The following is a 22,373-nucleotide window of genomic DNA, read 5'->3' as shown; positions in this document are numbered from 1 at the left end:
CCCAAACTGGCAGGGATGGGAGATAATATAAAGTACCAAGGAAGACATAATTTACATATCTAGTAGTTAAAATTTTTTGAGGAGTACAAAGACAGACCAAGTAGCTGAGAGACCTACAGAATGATTGCTGCAAAGGATTGCTTCAAGCATAGGAAGTTTTTCATTGAAGTAAATCTTGTCTGTGTTTCTCACTACTATATATTTTTTATTGTATTTAAAATAAAGAGCGAGAATTCTGTTACCTCTGCCAACGATGATCAGGTTATTAGTATATACTTGCAGCTATTCAGTTTATTTAGAAGCCAATCTGTGGAACAACTAAAATTAGACATGACAGTTGTTCTGTTAGAAGAAAAACAGGGGGTCTTGGAACTCAAGCAGTTTCAGTATTGTTAAGGTGCTCTCTTGTCAAGGTAAGCAGCCATAAACCGAGACTGAATCTATTCAAAACGTCCTGTAATTCTTTATATGCTAAGCAAGTTTACACGCTTTATTTTGAAATTAAGTGGCACATGAAATAATAGCAAAATTAATGTGAATAGGGCCTTTGTTAGCCAGAGTAAGAAAATCACTATGGAAAATAAGCACCAGAAAGTCCCGGCTGTTACTTAGGGTAAAAGTCTGTGGACAGCTGTATAGCCAACGTTTCTGGACTGTGACGGAGGCTTGTGGAGCTGCAGTGGTGCTCCTGTTGCAGCAGGGAGCGGACTATGTTCGCGGCTTGTGAGGAGTTTAACCGGTCCTCTGTTCCTGAGTGTGAAGCCCTAGTACGGCCGCCCCTCCACGTGAAGGGGTACCACCTCTCATCCACGTTCCCCTGCCTGCACAGCATGGAGGAGGAGGCTGCAGGTAGCAATTTATCACTGTTCTTTGGCACGGCCTTCCGACGAGGTCGATATTTATAGTCTGGGTATTTCTCTCGGTGCATGGCCTGTATTCTCTGCGCCTCCTCGAAGAATGGCCGTTTTTCGGCTTCTGTAAGCATTTTCCACTGGTACCCCAGCCGCTTGCTGATCTCTGAGTTTTGCATTTGGGGATTCTCTAGAGCCACCTTGCGCCTTTGATCACGCGACCACACCATGAATGCGTTCATGGGTCGTCTGATGTGGCTTTGGCCGCTGTCCGTACGGTTTCCTCCAGTTTCACACCGATAACTTGAGGTAGGATTGTTCGTCCAAAATTCAGAAGAGGTTCTTCCAAAGGCGAGGATGTTTCCTTGTTGTACCGCTGCACAGTGATTATCGCTGTTCAATACTCCGAACATAGCAGAGGCATAAATTATAGCGGTGAAAACAAAAAAGGTGGGTGAGTGTGGCAGGGGAGGGGGAAATGGGAAGCAAAGTTGGAAGCTGTAAGCGTTCGGAAAATTATCTAGACTCTGGTGCTGTAACTTTTGTTTCTAAAATACTCTTTTCTCCACCCAGCACCTTGCCTCAAACCCGCCCCCTGACCCTCCGCCAAAGCCCAACCTACCCATTCTTAAGCAAAACTTCCAAATAAGGTCATACACGCTGCCTTGAGTGCTCTACATCTAATCCGCAGCTGAAGTCTCTATGCCCCTCTTTAGGAATTGAAACAAACGTTACTGTTAGTAACTTATTTTATTATCCCTTTAAATAAAGGAGGAATGTGCAGCAAAGATTGTGAGTTATCAAAAGTGAAAGTTATGTTTAAAAAACAAACTTTAAAGGTAACCTAATTCTATTAGCTATTAAAACACCTCAGCTATTAAAACACCTTCAAGTCCATCATCATAGTGTTTCTTCACTTCTACTTAAACTAGAATTCAAAATTCGATGCCAGTTTTCCACTGCCAAGTAACTAGTAATTCTGTTTTGTTATCTATGCTGATGACTAACAGGATGCCAATATATGTTTACAGCTAATATTTAATGGCCTATCTGTGCAGTAACTAAACTTGATATAAAAATTGTTCCACTAAGACAGGAAAGAAAACAAACAACAAATAAGGCAGCAGCAACAACAACAAAAGCGGATGACTTTGGAACTCAAGCAGTTCCAGTGGTGTTAAGGTAACATTCAAGAAACCGATCATTTTCCATAGACTGTACACAGGTATACCTGAGTCACTATCTTCTGCACTTTCACATAACTAATAATCAAAACAACAAAACAAAAGAAGATTTTACAAATCTAAATTAAGTTTCTGAATCAGAACCACCAACTTAATTATGGTTTATATTTTACTTCAGCCTAGACAAAACTAAAAAGTCATAGTTTACCAAGTGAAATAAGTGAATACCTCCTCCAAATAAATTCTGAGGCCAGACTTGGAAATTATCTCAGAATATATTCACGGGGGAAATATATTCATATGAACTTTCCCCGTGCGAATCTTAAAAGAGAATTTGCAAAATGGGAGTAGCAAACATGCATTGTACAGAACACAGCCTGTTAAAAAACAAGGTCTCACCAAGACTGACTAAGAATGATGCCAAAATCCCTAGGGAAAGCAAATGGTTCTTTCCTTAAAAGCTATAATTCACATCGCATCAGGATGCATCAGGAGGAGCAACTAAGGGGCCATAGATTACCTTTCCTTTTCTTGTACTTAAAATAAATGGAAATGTAAAATACCATGTCTGGATTGTTTTACTTAAGGTAATTTCACTGACGTTCAGTTTGTTAGTTTTAGAAATTTCTGCGTGCATTTCATTGTACTTTTGATGGACATATGAATAGACATTTCCAGGTTTTAGTCATCACAGATAGTGGTGTTCTTTGTACATTTGTATACATGTACAGGAGAGAATATTTACATGCCTTTCTGAGGAGTATACATCCTGGAAAGGAATTGCTGCTTATGTGTATTTTTAGCAGGGCTTTTTGTGTTTTGATTATTTGTTCCTTTGTTTGTTTGTTTGTTTTTAAGCAAATATTGATAGCCAGCATTCTTGCATTTCGTAATGGATGTCTGCTATATCTACCACCTCTTAAGAAACGTTTAGACAGAAAAAGGACTGAAATAGAGCACGGCCTCTAGATGTAATCTGGATTTGACTCCCTTCTCTGTGACTTCCCAGGCCAGACGTTGGATGGTTTATTTCATCTGCATGGCCCTCAATGTTCTTGCCACTAAGATGACGATGTTGTTGATGATGATGATGATGATGATATGATGATGACGACAGTGACTATAATAATGCAACAACAAGAAAACCTACTTCACTGGGATGTTATGAAGAGTAAATAAGTTAAGGTATATAAGGATCCAATGAGCAAACATCTATAAAATACTAAGAACAGAGGTTCGCATTAGTAAAGGACTAACTAGTAGTTATTATTAACATGACAGTAATTGTTCCATCTAGAAAATATTTTAGTGGAAGAGTAATGTAGATATCCATCCTTGGTTTATTTAAATAGATAGGCATGTATTAACTATTGCTTGTAATAATAATACTTTTCCCTATGGTATAAAATATTACTCGGTCATACGTTCATTTTCCACGTGTACATAGATCTGTTTCCAACCCTTGCTTAATTCAACAGAGGGTTCTAATATTTTAATTAGGTAATATTTTATTTCATAGTGGGTTCCTTAAAAACAAAAGTCAGGTATGATCTTAGGTGAGATACCGTGTGCAGATCTTAAATTTCTAGGTTGACAAGTTTGAACAAATGCTTGTAACTGTGTATCTACCACCCCAGTGACGTTATAGAATATTTGACCCTAAAACTTCCACGGACCCTAAAACTTCCCTGTGCACTCCATTTCCTCCATCAGTGACATAACATCTGTCCTTGAGAGATTACTTTTGCCTGAGCTTGAGCTTCAGGTAAGGAGAACCAAACAGTACATATTGTTTCTTTCACTCAGCTTTAAGTTCATATGTACCTACCACAGTTTATGTGAACTTCTTTGGACGGCTTTCAGTTTGAGGGTTCTGTTAATAAAACTGCTGTGAACAGTCGAGTTCAAATGTCTGAGTGAGCCATATTGTCTGTTCACTTGGGCAACACCCAGGGGTAAAATTTCTGGGTCACCGGATAGCTGTATGGGTAACTTTGTGAGAAACTTCCCAAGATTTGTCCGGAGCTTGTGTACCATTTCATATTTCTACCAGCCATGCATGAGATTTCCATACACGCTCACAAAAAGGCTCAGCAAAATTTGGGATTACTTGGTCTTTTAAGGTTTAATCATAAAATGAAGGTGTGCGATGATAATTAGATTCGTTCTTAGGGGGTGCCTGTGTGGCTCAGTAGGTTAAGCATCTGCCTTGGGCTCAGATCTCCTGGGATGGAGGCCTTGTCAAGCTCCCTGCTGGGTGGGGAGTCTGCTTCTCCCTCTTCCTCTGCCTAAAGAGTGCTCTCTCTCTCAAATGAGTAATCAAAATCTTAAAAACGGAAAGAAACAAGCAAAACAAGCCAAAACCTTAAAGAAAAAAAAAATAGTTGTTAGCCTCGGCTTTATCTTCTGCTAGAGCAAATGTCCGCTCATTACTCTTCCTCCTTTGGAATTTCTAGGCAATGTAGGGTTTTGTTTTCTTTAATTTTTTTGAAATCTCTGTGCTGATTCAAATGACCAGAAAATTTGGCTAGTATTTTGGTTGAGATCACACAAAACCGGTAGAGTAAACAAGAAAGATTAACAAAACAACAGGAGTGTATGGTGGAAACGACTGGAGTGGTTCTTGGCTGGTGTTTAAATGAGGTGTTCTTCATGTTTGTCCAGTAATTTTATTGTGAGACTTCAGAAAAATAAAATTGCTGTTTCCTTTATTGACAAAAAGGAAAGCCACTCTTGCCCCTCCAGTTCCTTAGAGCATTCCCTTTAGAAAACTCTTAAATCCTTTCTCTGCTCTTCTGCTGAGACCTATGTAAATCTTTCTAAGCTAAATGAGCCCCTTGGCAGCACCAGCGACCCACAAAGGTACCTCTTAATGGCCTTGGAGCCCTCTCTTTGAAATGTAAACATCAGCAAAGATAGTGCCAAGAAGTCCCCTGATGCGTAGGAGTTTAGCCTAGGCACCTGGCTTTAAGCTGCAAACACTTGCTTGGCACAAGAGATAGGAGAAAACTCCTTTAGACAAAGATAATCAGCTAACTCCAGGTTATACCTAATGTTTGGCATGATTAAGTGTTTTGAAATGTTCAGCACTGACATTCAAACCCACTTCCAAAGTTTAAGGATTGTCTTTCTCAAAATATGAGACAAAATATAAGAATGAGAATGTTTAGTATTGGTGTTGTATTAACATGTTAGGCCTACCATAAGTCCTTTTAGTATCAGCTAAAATACCTTGGACTGTGTAACGTTGCTTTCCCTTATTAGGGCAAGATAAATTCCTTTTCTGGGAAATGAACAAACATAGAGCTGTTTTTAAAAAAATCTGCAATCTATTAATTTAGGGGATGTACTTATTATATGTCATTTATTCTCATTCCACTGTTGAAATTCTCTAGCAAGGATTCAGAAGTTTCAAATATTGTTTAACATGTGGGTATTAATAAAATTGTCTACTGCCCCCTCTTGGATCCTTTTATTTCATCACACCAACCTATTGGGGGGAGGCGGGGAAGACCATTAAATTTGTTCTTCCTGGAGTGCAGAGGTGCACAGCCCCAAGAAACTCTGGATCATAAATGTAAGAACCTTCCTCCCTCCCCCAGTTGGAGGGGCCTTAGGATTTACTTAATCCTTTGCACATTTGCATTTATTTTCAACATCCTCACCAACTCATCAGGCAAGATCTATACAGAGGGCCTCAAAGAGAAAATCATAAACTCTGAAGCAACCCCTATTATTACCAAAGGCAGTATTTTTCACCCCTGCTTTTATCCCCAAGTTGTAGAGAAGCCTTTTAAAAGACAGGGATTCCCCCACTCCCCCCTCTACCCCCAACACCCCCACCAGTGCTAATTCAATTAGCCTTTGTATAAAGTCACCAACATATTTCCAAGCATGAATGTAACTTTGTAAGGTTGTGGGTTTCATAAAACGCAATTCTCCCAATTCTCCGATTCAACGGTTGGAAAACCATTTCTGTAGTGCACAAATTGTTTCAATCCACTGACCTTGACACACAAAGCTTTGCTGCCACGCCTCTTTGCGCAATTCCTAGCATCTGAGGAGACCACGCCCCAGTGTTTGTTTCTCAAGTTATCCTGGCAGTGCGGTTGGGCTTTTTGCCTCCTTTGCCCAATCCTATGCTGGCTTTCGGCAACTCAAATGATGCTGATGTAGTTTTGCGATGTGGGTGAGGTCCGGAGCTGACGGCCGAGAAAGAATTCTTGAGAGGCCTTTGGTGCATCAGGATGAATTTTATTAAAGCTTGGGGACAGAACCCGTGGGCCCAAAGAGCTGCAGCTGCCTCGGGATTGTGAGGGGCAACTGATTATATACTTTGGGGCTGGGGAAAGTAAAGACAAGGGAAGTTCCCAAAGGACTTTCATATGCTTAAGGAAGACTGACCAGATACCAGAGGCCTTGCCCTTGTTGAGTGGAGGTTGTTTTTCCCTTGGCAAGGCATTAACATTCAGACAGGAGCTTCCTGGGAGAATGTTACACTCAGCCTGCCTCAACTGTTTGTCAATGGGCTGCAGGTTACAAGGACATTTACTTTTTTTTTTTTTTTTTTTAATTTCCAAGTTTGTTTGTTTTTTTAAATTTCAAATTCATTGAAGGGAATAAAATTATATTAAAAAAAAATAGAGTACTCTCACAAACTGACAAAAGCCAGGAACAAAAAGAACAAGGTAAAGACCTTTCCCTGAGAGGCAGCTCTGACAGCTAGAGAATGGACTTTCTCCTCCCTAGCATTTGTCAAATGAAAAGTTGCTTCCTATTTCTCTAAGGCATCAAAAAGCACTCGGGGTGCTAACTGGGTTTTTCAGGTACAAAGCTTCAAGGCCTCTAATGGGGACTGAGGAAACATCAAAGGCTGATTTCTTTTAATACCAAATATTAAATTGCACAAATGGCTTTTTAATGTAAATTTCAGAACTTCACACTTGTGACCTAAATTTCAAACATCTGGTCATATCTTATTACTATCCTACTACTTCTTAGTAAGAATGTCCAAAGTATCTGAGTTCACATTCCAGTCACCGCAAAGGGCCAGACAGCAGAAGAGCTGCTCTGATCTCACTGCCTGTTGCCAACACAAGCCAAAAAGCACCCACCTCGGATGACTCAGATGCAAACAGACGTTTACACTAAAGCCCAATTCCTAAACCACTGGACCTGCCGGCAAAGGCAGATCAAATCCTAACAGTTCATACGTGACCTACAGAACAGAAGTTACAGAAGTCATCTTACAATTACCAAAGCTCTAAACATACCCATTTCCCATACCTGGTTTCCCTCAATTTGATGCTGATAAATATATCAAACTGCAAACTTGCATTCCCAAACACTTCAGTAAGACAAACAATGGTTAACATTTTTGTTCTATGGATACTTGATGGTTTATGCTGAAGTTCTGATTTGCACAGGTAACAGGAAAGCTTGAATCAATTTTTCCAAAACTTTCAATCTTATGAGTGCACACCCCAGATGATTCCCCTAAAGCTGCTTCTCCAAGATAGTTAAGTCAATTCACAAAATTGGTAATCATAAGTTCCATAGGGACATCAATTTCTGAAAGACATTTTTTTAGGAAACAAGAGTTTACAATGTCTGTAACACCTTTGCAGGCACTTAAAGATTCAAGGGACCTAACTGTACCTCTAAATAGGTTAATTATATAACATCAATCAGCTATTAAAGATTCAGTAGGATTCTGTGGGTTACCTCCTATTCAAAACATCTATCAACCTAGAAATTGACTGCTACTCCAGCCAAAGTAAACCAGTGTTATACCCTAAGAGAAACCTCGATCCTGTCTCTTGGCTGTCCAGGGAGCTAACCCTCCTGGGACAGTGGCTCTCATGGAACAACACTGGGTTTTGGTCATATGTGGAAGAGGCTCAGGGTCTTCATAATGGCTTTGCTGAGTTGAAGTCCATGGTGGTATTTTTGCCTGCCCAGAAGAGCACAGACTGTACTCTTGCACCAAACTGAGGGTTCAACTTGAATCACATCCTGGTTACACTGTTCCAGGTCCTAATAGGAAACAATATGGCCAAAAACTAAGTGACCATGTGATCACAAAAGGTACCTGGTAACACAAACTTTTTAATCAGATGTGACTCAGTCTCTTGTCACCAGCCCCCCCCACCCCCACCCCGCCACACGAAAACCAACAAGTCTGACCTAGGATTGCCCTAACAAAAAAAGGAAAAAGGAAAAAAAAAAAAAAAAAAAAAAAAAGTAGGAAGAGGAGGAGGAGGGAGAGGAGAAAAAAAAAAAAAGAAAAGAAATCAACAAGAACAATCAAGACCACCAACACTGATTTAAACCAGACCCCAGCAATCTCTAACTTTAGCAACTGCCATTTTTTGGTCTCAACAAAATGTCAATATCTGAGTTTTATCAGTATTTTCTTTCTAAAGTGTGAACAAACAGAAGCAGCGGTACAAAAAAGTCTAGACGACCCACTAACTAGCAAAAGAAACAACTCAGAAACAATATGAAAAGATGTACTTAAGTGAAATAAATTAAAAGTCAAACCTTACACTTTCAAGTTTTCTTAGACTATTATGTGGGGAGACGGCAGAGAGTTGATGATGTATTTTTCTAATAACCACTTGGTTAAAATCAAATGTAAATGATCCTTTAGGAGAAATCTTTGCCTTTAAAAATCATGGTCCCGTTGCTGATATTTGGACAGGAGAAACCGCCTACATCCTAGTCAGTAAACTGTTAAGGCATTTGTTTATTAACTTGGCTGCCAAATGGTATTTTAAAAAGATTTACTTACTTGACCAGCATCTACAGAAACACAAGTTTCTCTAAATTCCTGGAGTTTTCTGGCGGTTAGAAAACAAAATAATGACAGTCCAATAACGCAAAGGCATCCTGAAAACATAAACCTAATATGCTTTACTTTTATTTTTAAGAAGCCAACTTGCCTCCTAATTATTTCTATTTTTAAGCCCACTGGCTGTCTTTGGCCTTTAAAACGCAATGGAATTTACTTACCCTGGCACTGCTCCTGAAAAGCTTATACTTGTTTGGGGAAAACCGTACTAACCGGGCTGAAACAGGGTTTATGTTACACATAAAATCACTCCAGATTACAACGTGATTGATTTCTACAGCCCTCAGGCTTGGTTTGTTTGTTTGTTTGTTTGTTTGTTTGTTTTTAATACATATTTTAGGGGGAAAAATCACAAACAGGTTAACATAGTTGGCATTCAACTTTTCTTAGTCTAATTACTCATGTCCAGTAACACTGAGACCCTTCTGCAGGACCTGCCAGTTCCCCATTCCTTTTATCAAGTTTCAAAAGAAGCATTTCTTGGGAAGTGAGGATTTATTAAGAACATCAAGGTCCAGGGCTTTTTCCGTTTTGTTTTGTTTATCCCAGACACCTTAAAAGTTTGTTTTATCCCTCACCCCCCCACCACCCCAAATAGCCATATCATTTAAAACTAGATATTCAAGTTACATGGCTAACATCTTTAGCTAATGGACTCTTCAGTGCTAATCCTAGAAGACGGCCTTCAATGCATCTTTGAATAATGGAACGCGACAATGTTCGGTCATTGATAGGAGTGATGTAGGTTAAAGGAACCTTTAAACGTTCAAGCCACAGGCTGTGCAGTTTGGAAGGGTTGAGGCCTACTGTGCTGTGTCGCCAGAAGTTGTTGTATTTTCAGTGCTAGTGGGTTGCATGTTATCTGCAAGGTTGTGTGCGTGCTGAAGAAACAAATCTTTCAGTAGTTAATTCCTTAGTCGGCAGTTTAATTTTTATTTCCAACCGTTCATTCCCTTCTTTCAGCTGATTCACTCTGCAGTGTATCCTGTGCTTTCTGCTTGGTTTTTCAACCGGCTCTGTTTCACAGCCACGTTGTTCCTCTCTCTGCGTTGACCAATGCTCTCGCTCTTGGGATCCACGGCCCTACTCTTTTTGCTTTGCTTGCTTGGAGGCAGGGCTTTGCCTCATGCCCCCACATCCCGGGAGCCAGCAGGCCCCAGCTGAGGAACCTGCTGTAAGCCGCTGGCCTGAGCCTACGTATGAATTACACTTATTACCGGACTACAGTTCTGCTGGGCTACCTTGTTCATTTGGGTACTCCGTCTTGCTGACACAGAACAGGCAGAAATGAGGGCAAGGTGACCAGTGGTTTCCACACTAAGTTGCCCAGAAAACTTCACATGTACCTGCACCTTCAACGCGCTGGCCTTTACAGGCGTCCTGTGCTCCCCGCCCCCCAACCTGGCGCCCCGCACCGCCCCTCTCCGTTCCCACGCTGGGGGAGCCCAGCAACCCTGGCCTCGGTGTCCCGGAGTCAGTAAGGAGAGGCAGCGGAACCCACAGCCTCTGCCTTTTCGCCTTTTGGACACCACTGTGGGCTTCCCGCCTCCCCGAGAACCTTGACTTTTATCTACATTTCCTTCTGCCCTTGTTTCCCACAGCATTGTAGCTGTAAGCCTGATGACCTTTTTTTTTTTTTTTTTTTTTGCCTGACAAAGAGACAGTAATGGAAATACAGAAGGCTTGCTGCTCAATTAGGCATTCACTAAGCTGGTGGCTGTAGGTAAGAGCTTTTCAGAGGGTGTGTTGTACTGCTCATTGTTAATTACTTGAAGAAAAACAACATTTGAATTCAAACAAAGCAGATTGGAGATTTATCCTCAGGCAAACTCAATGGTTGAATAGCAATTTCCCTGTAGGAAAATGAGGCAAACACTGTTTCTACCGACACTCACATTTTCATTCGCAGTGTAACTAAGGATTGTGTGGGCCTTTATGGACCACTCTTTTCTTTAATAATTTCGGGTGTAAGGGGCGCCTGGGTGGCTCAGTGGGTTAAAGCCTCCGCCTTCCGCTCGGGTTATGGTCCCAGGGTCCTGGAATTGAGCCCCGCATAGGTCTCTCTGCTCAGCAGGGAGCCTGCTTCCCCCTCTCTCTCTGCCTGCCTCTCTGCCTACTTGTGAGCTCTGTCAAATAAATAAGTAAAATCTTTAAAATAATAATAATAATAATTATTATTATTATTATTATTATTATTATTATTTCGGGTATGGCTGATATTTTAGAGTTTAAACATATGCCTTCTCTACTAACTAAACAACTGCTTTTACAAGTCAGTCCAATTTTAAGTCTTAGAGTTGTGATACATGAATAATAGAACAACGTATAGATATCATAGATCATAGAATAGAATCATAGAACAATGTATCTTGTTTAAGTGCATCTCAGCCATACTTTGATCAAAAGAGATAATAAGTAATGTTTTTTCTTAAGCTTGCACTAAGTGAAGAAGAATATATTCAACTTCTTTTACTCATAAGTGATTTTGTTGTTTTTAAAATTTTATTTTAATACAGAACGGTTAACTTTTTATAAATGTGGAGTTGTAACACTTTCCAATTAGAACACTTTTCAGGAGCTTCATGTCAGAGAATAGGTTATTTGAAAAGTGTTACAAACTGACAAAAAGTCAACAGCTAAGAATATTTCTTAAATAAAGATTTCTCAAATGTTAGAATCATTGTCCTAGATGAGTAAAGCACTGAACCACAAAGAGATGTTTTTTTGTATTCCAAGTATTCCATACATTACATATAAATTTAAAAATTTGAATTTTAAATTGAATTTAAATTTGAATTTAAAAATTTGAATTTTAAAAATGTGAATTTGACTTTACGAAATGAAAAAGGAATCCTTTACAATGGTGTTCTCTGAAGCAACTATTAGGAAGAGTGGCCATTAACATATTACACAGATATAAGATCACACTACACGTGCTGTCCTGCAATTTGCTCCACTTCAATCTTAATGTGCCTACATGCATAGAATGCATACCTACACATGTGTGTGCATCACACACGCGCACGCGCGTGCACACACACACACACGCACACTTCCATTATCTCTGCTCCTCAAAATACATGTTGGCAATCATTCCCCAAGCATATGACCCACTAATATATATCTGGAGGGTCTCGTGATTAAGGTCTTATCAAATGGTAATAAGTGACCATTTCTCAACAATAGCTAATATCCCCTTTCCAACCTCCTACTCCACCCCCTACTCCCCCACACCTCTCACCAAAGATTCTGGAAACCTTCTTTCCAACATTCCCTAGAGACTTACGCTGTCCCTAACCCTCTCCCAACTTGAAAATATATAAGGGGCATTGCTCATGACCCCAGCGCATCTCATTCTCCCCAGGGGTCCTGCCTCTGTTTTTCAATAAAACTACCTGTTTTGCACAAAGACATCTCAAGAATTCTTTCTTGGCCATCAGCTTCATACTGTAGCATCTCTCCAAATCCCAAAAAGGGGGAACAAGAATGGATGTTAGGTGGTCATACCAATGAGACACAGAGCGTGTCCACCATTGATTTAAATTGGGAGGTTGGCTAGGTTGGCTATGATATTGATAATGCATCTATGCATCCATGTATCCAGGTTAAATCCAGAGTGCACCAGGCTATCCACCCTTGGGGAAGTCATGGATGAAAGTAAGAGCCACATAAGCATTAGGTCCCATTAGGAGACAGTCATCTAATTCCAGGCCTCCTTTAATTGTAGTCAAGATATCAAGGGCTATTCAGTTTTGGAGGGCTAACTTTTGAATTTGTGGAAGGACCAAGGGAGTCTGAATCTAGGAACAATTTCTGTAAACAACGTTTTTGTCACCTCAGTGGCCTTTTCCCCAAAATCAGTAGCCTGGAGTAAACCCTGTATTACCTTCCTTTGGTTTGCTTGTTTGTTTGTTTGTTTATTTATTTATTGGTAGCCAACATATATCATTATATTTGATGTAGTGTCAATTATTCATTAGTTGTGTATAACACTCAATGTTCATCACAACATATGCCCTCCTTAATTCCTATCACCTAGTACCCCATCCCCCTATGCCTCTCTCTTCTGAAACCCTATGTTTGTTTCCTGGAGTCTAGAGTCTCTCATAGATATGTTCCAAGTATGAATGAAACCATATGATAATTGACTTTCCCTGCTTGACTTACTGCACTTACTGCATAATACCCCCTATATCCATCCATGTCAATGCAAATGATGAGTATTTATCCTCACTAAAGGCTGAGTAATATTCTATTGCATATATGGACCACATCTTTTTTTTTTTAATTTTTTAAATTTATTTTCAGCGTAACAGTATTCATTGTTTTTGCACAACACCCAGTGCTCCATGCAATCTGAGCCCTCTCCAATACCCACCACCTGGTTCCCCCAACCTCCCACCCCCTGCCCCTTCAAAACCCTCAGATTGTTTTTCAGAATCCATAGTCTCTCATGGTTCACCTCCCCTTCAAATTTCCCTCAACTCCCTTCTCCTCTCCAACTCCCCTTGACCACATCTTTTTTTTTTTAATTTATTTTTTATTTCTTTTCAGTGTACCAGAATTCATTGTTTATGTACCACACCCAGTGTTCCATGCAATACGTGCCCTCCATAATACACACTGAACCTTTCACCTCCTGCCCCTTCAAAACCTTCAGATTGTTCTTCAGAGTCCATAGTCTCTCATGGTTTGACTCCCCTTCCGATTTCCCTCAACTCCCTTCTCCTCTCCATCTTCCAATGTCCTCCATGTTATTTCTTATGCTCCACAAATAAGTGAAACCATATGATAATTGACTCTCTCTGCTTGACTTATTTCATTCAGCATAATCTCTTCCAGTCCCATCCATTTTGATACAAATGTTGGGGATTCATCCTTCCTGATGGAGGCAAAGTACTCCATAGTGTATATGGACCACATCTTCCTTATCCATTTTCCATTGGAGGACATATTGGTTCTTTCCACAGTTTGGTGACTCTGGCAATTGCTGCTATGAGCATTGGGGTACAGATGGTCCTTCTTTTCACTACATCTATATCTTTGGGGTAAATACCCAGTAGTGCAATTGCAGGGTCATAGGGAAGCTCTATTTTTAATTTCTTAAGGAATCTCCAAACTGTTTTCCAACGTTGGACCACATCTTTATCCATTCCACAATTGATGGACATCTTGGCTCCTTCCACAGTTTGGCTATTGTGGACAGTGCTGCTATGAACACTGGGGTGCATGTGCCCCTTCTTTTCACTACCTTTGTGTCTTTGGGGTAAATAACCAGTAGTGCAATTGCTGGGTTGTAGGTTAGCTCTATTTTTAACATCTTGAGGAAACTCCATACTGTTTTCCAATGTGGCTGTACAAAATTGCATTCTCACCTACAGTGTAAAATGGTTCCCCTTTCTCTGCACTGTCTCCAATACTTATTGTTACCGGCCTTGCTAATTTTTGCTATTCTAACTCCTTGCAGTTTTGATTTGAATTTCCCTGATGGCTAGTGATGTGGAGCATTTTATTCATGTGTCTGTTAACTATTTGTATGTCTTCTTTGAAGAAGTGTCTGTACATGTCTTCTGTCCAGATTTTGACTGGAGTATTTATTGCTTGGATGTTGAGTTGGAGAAGTTCTTTATAGATCTTGGATATCAGCCCTTTGTCTGCAATGTCATTTGCAAATATCTTCTCCCATTCCATGGGCTGTCTCTTTGTTTTGTTGATGGTTTCCATTGCTATGCAGAAGCTTTTTATCTTGATGAAGTCCTGAAAGTCCATTTTCACTTGTTCCCTTGCCTTTAAAGATGTGTCTTGAAAGAAGTTGCTGTGACTGATGTGGAAGAGGCCACATGTTTTCCTTTAGGATTTTGATGGATTCCTGTCTCCCATTGAGGTCTTTCATCCATTTAGAGTTTATCTTTGTGCATGGTGTAAAAGAATGGTCCAGTTTCGCTCTTCTGAGTGTAGCTAAGTTTCCTAGTATCACTTATTGAAGAGACTGTCTTTTGTCCATTGGATATTTTTTCCTGCTTTGTCGAAGATTAGTTGAGCATAGAGCTTAAGGTCCATATCTGGGTTCTCTATTTTGTTCCATTGATCTATGTGTCTGTTTTTGTGCCAATACCATGATGTCTTGGTGATCATGGCTTCGTAATGTAGCTTGAAGTCAGGCAACATGATGCCCCAGCTTTGTTTTTCTTCTTCAACATTTCATTGGTGACTTGGGGTCTTTTCTGGTTCCATACAAATTTTAGGATTGTTTGTTCCAGCACTTTGACAATGCTGATGGTATTTTGATCGGGATGGCACTGAACACATAGTTTGTTCTGGGTAGCATAGACATTTTAACAATGTTTATTCTTTTGATCCATGCACATGGAAAGTTCTTCCATCTTTTTGTGTCTTCTTCAATTCCTTTCATGAGTGGTCTGTTGTTCCTTGGGTATTGATCTTTTACCTCTTTGGTTAGATTCATTCCTAGGCCTCTTACAGTTCTTGGTGCAATGGTAAATGGAATTGATTCCTTAATTTCTCTTTTTTTCTGTCATATTGTTAGTGTAAAAGGAATGCAACTGATTTCTGTGCATTGATTTTGTATCCTGCCACATTACTGAATTGCTGTATGAGTTCTAGTACTTTGGGGGTGGAGTCTTTTGGGTTTTCCACATAAAGTGTCACGTTATCTGCAAAGAGAGAGTGTTTGATTTCTTTGCCAGTTTGAATACATTTTATCTCTTTTTGTTGCCTGATTACTGTTGCTAGGACTTCTAGTGGTACACTGGACAATAGTGGGGAGAGTGGCCATCCCTGACGTGTTCCTCACCTTAAGGGAAAATCTCTCAGCTTTTCCCCATTGAGAATGATATTCACTGTGGGCTTTCATAGATGGCTTTAATGCTTTTGAGGAATGTTCCCTCTATCCCTAGATTCTGAAGACTTTTAATCAGGAAAATATGCTGTATTTTGTCAAATGCTTTTTCTGCATCAGTTGAGAGGATCATATGTTTCTTCTCTCTTCTTTTATTAATGTGATCTATCACGTTGATTGATTTGTGAATGTTGCAACCATCTTGCATCTCAGGAATAAACCCCACCTGGTTGTGATGGACAATCCTTTTAATGTTCTGTTGGATTCTATTGTGGCATCCATGTTCATCAGGGATTTGGGTCTAAAATTCTCCTTTTTGATGGGGTCTTTGTCTGGTTTTAGGATCAGGGTAATGCTGGCCTTAAAGGACAAGTTTGGAAGTTTTCTTTCTGTTTCCATTTCAGAAGAACAGGTATGATTTACTCTTTAAATGTTTGGTAGAAATCCCCAGGGTGCCATCTGGACCTGGACTCTTGTATTTTGGGAGGTTTTGGCTTACTGGATCAATTTCTTTACTGGTTCTTGGTTTATTCAGATTGTCTGTTTCTTCTTATTTCCATCTTGGTAGTTTATAAGTTTCCAGAAGACATCCATTTCCTCCAGGTTGCTTAATTTGTTCGCATAGAGTTGCTGGTAATAATTTCTAATGATTGTTTCTACTTCCTTGGTGGTAGTTGTGACTGCTTCCCTTTCATTCATGATGTTATTGATTTGGGTTTTTTCCCTCTTCTTTTGGATAAGTTTGGCCAGAGGTATATTGATACTATTAGTTCTTTCAAAGAACCAGCTTCTAGTTTTATTCACCTGCTCTACTGTTCTGGTTTCTATTTCATTGATCTCTGCTCTAATCATGATTATTTTTCTTCTCCTGCTTGGGTTAGGTGTTATTTGCTGTTCTTTCCCCAACTCTTTTAGGTGTAAGTTTTCTTGTGAATTTGGGATTTTTCTACTTTTTTGAGTGAGGCTTGAATGGCTACCTATTTCCCCTTCAAGACCACCTTTGCAGTATCCCATAGGTTTTGGACCAGTTTGTTTTCATTATCACTGCTTTCCATGAATTGTTTAAATTCTTCTTTAATTTCCTGGCTGACCCAATCATTCTTTAGCAGAAGGCTCCTTAACTTTCAAGTGTTTGAATTCCTTCTAAATTTTTTCCTCTGATTGAGGTCCAGTTTCAAAGCGCTGTGGTCTGATAAGATGCAGGGAATAATCTCAATCTTTTGGTATTGATTGAGACCTGATTTCTGACCCAGTATGTGGTCTGTTCTGGAGAATCTTCTATGTGTGTTTGAGCAGAATGAGTATTCTGTTGTTTTAGGGTGGAATGTTCTATAACTATCTACAAAGTCCATCTGGTCCAATGTGTCATTCAAAGCTCTTGTTTCTTTGTTGATCTTCTGCTTTGATTATCTGTCCATTGCTGAGAGTGGTGTATTGAGGCCCCCTACTATTAAAGTATTATTATCAATATGATTCTTTATTTTGCTTAATAGTTGGTTTTTGTAGTTGGCTGCTCCCATGTTGGGGATATAGATATTTACAAGTGTTAGATCTTGTTGGTTAGACCCTTTAGGTATATGATACAGTGTCCCTCTGCACCTCTTAATGTAGTCTTTAGTTTAACGATTTGTCTCATATGAAGATTCCCACCCCAGCTTTATTTTGAGGTCTGTTGGCATGAAAAATGGTTCTCCGTTCCTTCATTTTCAGTCTGGATGTAGGAACTCATTTAGGCTCAAAATGAGTCTGGTGTAGACAGCATATGGATGGGTCATGTCTTTTTGTCCAATCTGAAACCCTGTGCCCCTTTCATGGGAGCATTTAGGCTACTCACATTGAGAGTAACTATCAAAAGATATGAATTTAGTGCCATCGTATTGAATGTCAAGTCCCTGTTTCTATAGATTTTTCTCTGTAAATTTCTGGTCTGTATTACCCTTGGGGTCTTCCTTCTTTTATGTAATCTGCCTTAGTATTTCTTGCACGGCTGGCTTGGTGGTCACACATTCTTCCAGTTTCTGCCAGTCCTGGAAGCTCTTTGCCTCTCTTTCTGTTCTGAATGACAGCATTGCCAGATAAGGTATTCTTGGCTGCATGTTCTTCCCATTTATTACCCTGAATATGTCTTGCCAGCCCTTTCTGGCTTGCCAGGTCTCTGTGGTCAGGAGTGATGTTACTCTGATGTTCCTCCCTCTGTACATAACAAATCACTTCCCCCAGCTGCTATCAGGATAGCTTCCTTGGCTCAAGACTAGCAAGTTTTACTATTATATCCAGCGCGTTGGTCTATTTTTAGTGCTTTTGGGAGGACCCTCTCTGCCTCTAGTACACGAATGCCTCTTTTCTTCCCCAGATTAGGGAAATTCTCAGCTATAGTTTTGCTCAAATATACCTTCCAGTCCTTTCCCTCTCTCCACCTCCTCAGGGATACCAATAATTCTGACTTTGGAATGTTTCATGAAGATATTGATCTCTCTAAGCATGTTCTCATGGGCTTCTAGCTAGCTGTCCTCATGCTCCTTGCCTTCTTTCCTTTCTATCAGCTTATCTTCTAGCTCACTAATTTGTTCTTCTGCCTCATTTACCCTGGCTGTTAGAGTATCTAGTTTATACTGCATCTGATTCATAGCATTTTCAAGTTCAGCCTGATAAGATCTCATTTCTGCCCTTAGAGATCCTATGTTGCTAATGCACTTCTCTAGCCTAGCTATGGACGTCACAATTGCTACCCTTAAGTCTATATCTGACATATTGCTTATATCCATATCCATTTGATCCCTGGCAGAGGACACTGTCTGTGTTTCTTTTCTTTGTTGGAGTTTCTCCTCCTAGTCATTCTTTTGAGATATGGTTGAGGAAATGTTCAGGATCCAAAATATCAACCACAAACCAAGTAAGATGCACCCTAGGAAAATCCAGAACAGTCAGAAGCCACCACCAAAAAAACAGTCAGAAGCCACCACCAAAATGAATCATAAGGTGGAAAAACACAAAATTCGAAAATCTTAAAAATTTAGAAATTAAAAAAAAGGGGGGAGTTAGGGAAAGGAGGGATACAGTCTCTCATTGGGGACAAAGTAGGGTGTTTCAGTTGTTCCTGGGTGTATTTTGGTCTGTTTGTTAGAAGACACTATGGATCAAAATTGATACTTGTTGAATAGGGGGAAAAGGACTACAATGAAGCATATAGCTATAAAAAAAAAATACAGGTCTGAAAAAGTATAAGTTAAAAAAACTATGAAATATAAGTTGATACATTAAACATCTAGTTGAAATGAGAAAAAGGTAAAAAGAACAACATAGAGAAGAAGCAAAAGAGCAACAATAAAAAGAGGGCTGTCAAGCCATGAGCCAGCACCTGGAGCTCAATATACTATTCTTCTGTGGTGTGGGAATTTTACAGTTTCATAGGGTCCCTAGGGTTGTCATCCTCTTGTTCCTCCAGCCTGTCTTCTGGGGGAGGGGCCTGCCATGCTGTTTCTCAGGTAACCCTCTTGGGTAGATTTGCCTTGCCCCCCGGTGGTGGTGGTGGGGGGATGGGTGATGGGCTCAGTGGAAACTGGCCTTTTGAGCTTCTGTTTTCTGGCAGCTTTAGGCCCCTGTTCTGAGGGTCAGTGCAAAAATGGACACACCCAAACCTCTATCCCAGAGCAGAGAAATTGCAGTGTGCTCTCTTCACTAAACTCTGAAGGACACAGTCTCCGTTTCTGTATGCACCACTGAAAACTGCAGTCTCCCAAAATGTGTGCCCCCTGGGACTCTCTCAGAGGTCATCCCAGGAGCCTGGGCATTTCCCTTCCCTTTGGGCTTCTAAAACTGCAAGTGGCCTTGGGCTTCTGCAGGGCCGGTATCTCCTGGTTCCTGTCTGGGTGCTGCTCTTGGCTCAAGACTTGCAAGTTTTACTATTATATGCCAGAACTCTTTTACCTCTCTGTAAGTCTGTGCCCAGTACCAGGCCCAGGACACTTTTGCGCTCTGGTATTATATCACTTTCCAGAAGTCAGTTTATGGCGGCTCCCTCCCCCTTCTGTTTATCTTCCAGCAGAATCACCACTCTGCCCTTCTGCCTTGCAACAGGCAGCACTTTTCTGCTGGTAGAGATCCAGATATACATTCTTACATCTCAGGCTGATTTCCTGGGTGTTCAGCATGGTTTGTAGATAGATATCCAGCTGAGGTCAGGGGATCGGTTGAAATGGAGTCTCCTACTCCTCTGCCATCTTGCCTATTTTTTTTTTTAAAGATTTTTATTTATTTATTTGACAGAGAGCAAGAGAGAGGGCAGAAGTCAGTTGTGGGGTGAGGCAGAGGAAGAAGCTGACTCCCTGCTGAGCAGAAAGTCTGATGTGAGGCTTCCCTAAGACCTTCAGGCTATGACTTGAGCCAAAGTCAGATGCGTAACAAACTGAGCCACCAAAGCACCCCGACTTTTATCTTTATTATGTATTTTTTGATTTGTTGCATTACCTTTGTGGCTATTATACAGCATATTGACTTTCCCTCAAGAGAGATTTTTGAATTCTTCATGGTTAGACCCACTTATTTCCATGTCTTTAGGTTGCTTACAAAAATTCATTATGATTTTTGAATGAAATATTCATTAAATTCATTGAATCATTCAATTCATTCAATGAAATATCCATTCGTGGATATTTATGGCTCATGTTCCTCAAAGATTTGTACTGTTTTATTTCCACTGGAAATAGTCACTTCTTCGAGTCTTACTAACTGCATTCAGTAGAGAGATGAGTCATGCTAGGATTTCTGAGGTCTTGTTAGGCCTTGTATGGCTACATTTCTCCATACTTCTTGCTTCCTCTGTTAGTATTTTTTTTTAAATGTCCAATTAGCAAACATATAGTGCATCATTTGTTTTTGATGTGTTGTTTAATGATTCATTAATTGCTCATAACACCCAGTTCTCATCATGACACGTGCCCTACTTAGTTCCCATCCCCCGGCTACCCCATCCTTTGACCCCTTCCCTTCTGTAACCCCCAGTTTGTTCCCAGGCATCAAGAGTCTCTCATGGTTTGTCTCCCTCTCTGAACTCTTCTGATTCAGCTTCCCCCTCCCTTCCCCTATGGTCCTCTGTGCTATTACTTATGTTCCACATATGAGTGAAACCATATTATAATTATCTTTCTCTGCTTGACTTATTTCACTAAGCATAATCACCTCCACTTTCATCCATGCTAGTGCAAATGGTGGGTCTTCATCCTTTCTGATGGCTGAGTAGTATTCTGCTATATATATAAACCACATTTCTATCCATTCATCTGTTGAAAGACTTTTTTGGCTCCTTCCATAGTTTGGCTGTTGTGGACATTGCTGCTATGAACATTGGGGTGCATGTGCCCCTTCGTTTCACTACCTTTGTATCTTGGGGTAAATACCCAGTAGTGCAATTTCTCAGATGTAGGGTGGCTCTGTTTTTAACATCTTGAGGAACCTCCAAACTGTCTTGCAACGTGGCTGTACCAACTTGCATTCCCACCAACAGTGTAGGAGGGTTCCGATTTCTCCACATCTTTTCCAACACTTGTTGTTTCTTGCCTTGCTAATTTTTGCCATTCTAACTGGTATCTCATTTTGGTTTTGGTTTGAATTTCCCTGCTGGCTAGTGACGTGGAGCATTTTTTCATGTGTCTGTTAGCCATTTATATGTCTTCTTTGGAGAAGTGCCTGTTCATGTCTTCTGTCCAATTTTTGACTGGATTATTCTTTTTTTTGTTGAGTTGGAGAAGTTCTTCATAGATCTTGGATACTAGCCCTTTATCTGCAATGTCATTTGCAAATATCTTCTCCCATTCTCTGGGCTGCTTTTAGTTCTGTTGACTGTTTCCTTTACTGTGCAGAAGACTTTTAACTTGATGAAGTCCCAAAAGTTCATTTTTGCTTTTGTTTCCCTAGCCTTTTGAGATGTGTCTGAAAGAAGTTGCTGTGGCTAATGTTGAAGGGGAGATATGCCTGTGTTCTCCTCTAAAATTTTGATGTGTTCCTGTCTCACATTGAGGATTTCTACTCTCTTTGAGTTTATCTTTGTGTGTGGTGTAATAGAATGGTCCAGTTGGATTCTTCTGAGTGTAGCTGTCCAATTTCCCAACACCACTTATTGAAGAGACCGCCTTTTTTCCCATTGGATATTCTTTCCAGATTTATCCAAGATCAATTGACCATAGAGTTGAGAGTCCATTTCTGGAGTCTCTATTCTCTTCCATTGATCTATGTGTCTGTTTTTGTACCAATACTATGATGTCTTGGTGGTCAGAGCTTTGAAATATAGCCTGAAGTCAGGCATTGTGATGCCCCCAGCTTTAGTTTTCTTTTTCAACAATCCCTTGGTGATTCGGTGTCTTTTCTGGTTCCATACAAAATTTTAGGATTGTTTGACCCAGCTCTGTGAAAAATGACAATGGCATTTTAATAGGGATTACTCTGAATGGCTAGATTGCTCCGGACAGCATAGATATTTTTGCAGTGTTTGTTCTTCTGATCTATGAACATGGAACTTTTTTTCCCATCTTTTTGTGTCTTCCTCAATTTCTTTCATAAGTGTTCTGTAGTTTCTAGAGTATAGATCCTTTACCTCTTTGCTTAGGTTTATTCCTAGGTATCCTATGGGT

The 22,373-nt window shown here is 40.2% G+C and overlaps 1 protein-coding gene and 1 pseudogene across 1 annotated transcript; both read right to left on the bottom strand.

Annotated features, from left to right (window-relative positions):
• Positions 1-513: 513 nt before the first annotated feature.
• SRY (sex determining region Y) lies at positions 514-1,321 on the bottom strand. The gene has a single exon (XM_047717016.1). It carries the CDS (start codon positions 1,262-1,264, stop codon positions 605-607), a length of 660 nt encoding a protein of 219 aa, XP_047572972.1. The 5' UTR covers positions 1,265-1,321; the 3' UTR covers positions 514-604.
• An 8,370-nt stretch (positions 1,322-9,691) lies between these two features.
• Positions 9,692-10,231, bottom strand: LOC125092630 (CCAAT/enhancer-binding protein gamma-like; annotated as a pseudogene).
• Between the last annotated feature and the right edge of the window lie 12,142 nt (positions 10,232-22,373).

Source organism: Lutra lutra, chromosome Y (assembly GCF_902655055.1).
Source record: "Lutra lutra chromosome Y, mLutLut1.2, whole genome shotgun sequence".
NCBI lineage: Eukaryota > Metazoa > Chordata > Mammalia > Carnivora > Mustelidae > Lutra > Lutra lutra.
Note: the sequence above shows the minus strand (reverse complement) of the source record. Positions and strands in the feature narration are given on the sequence as shown.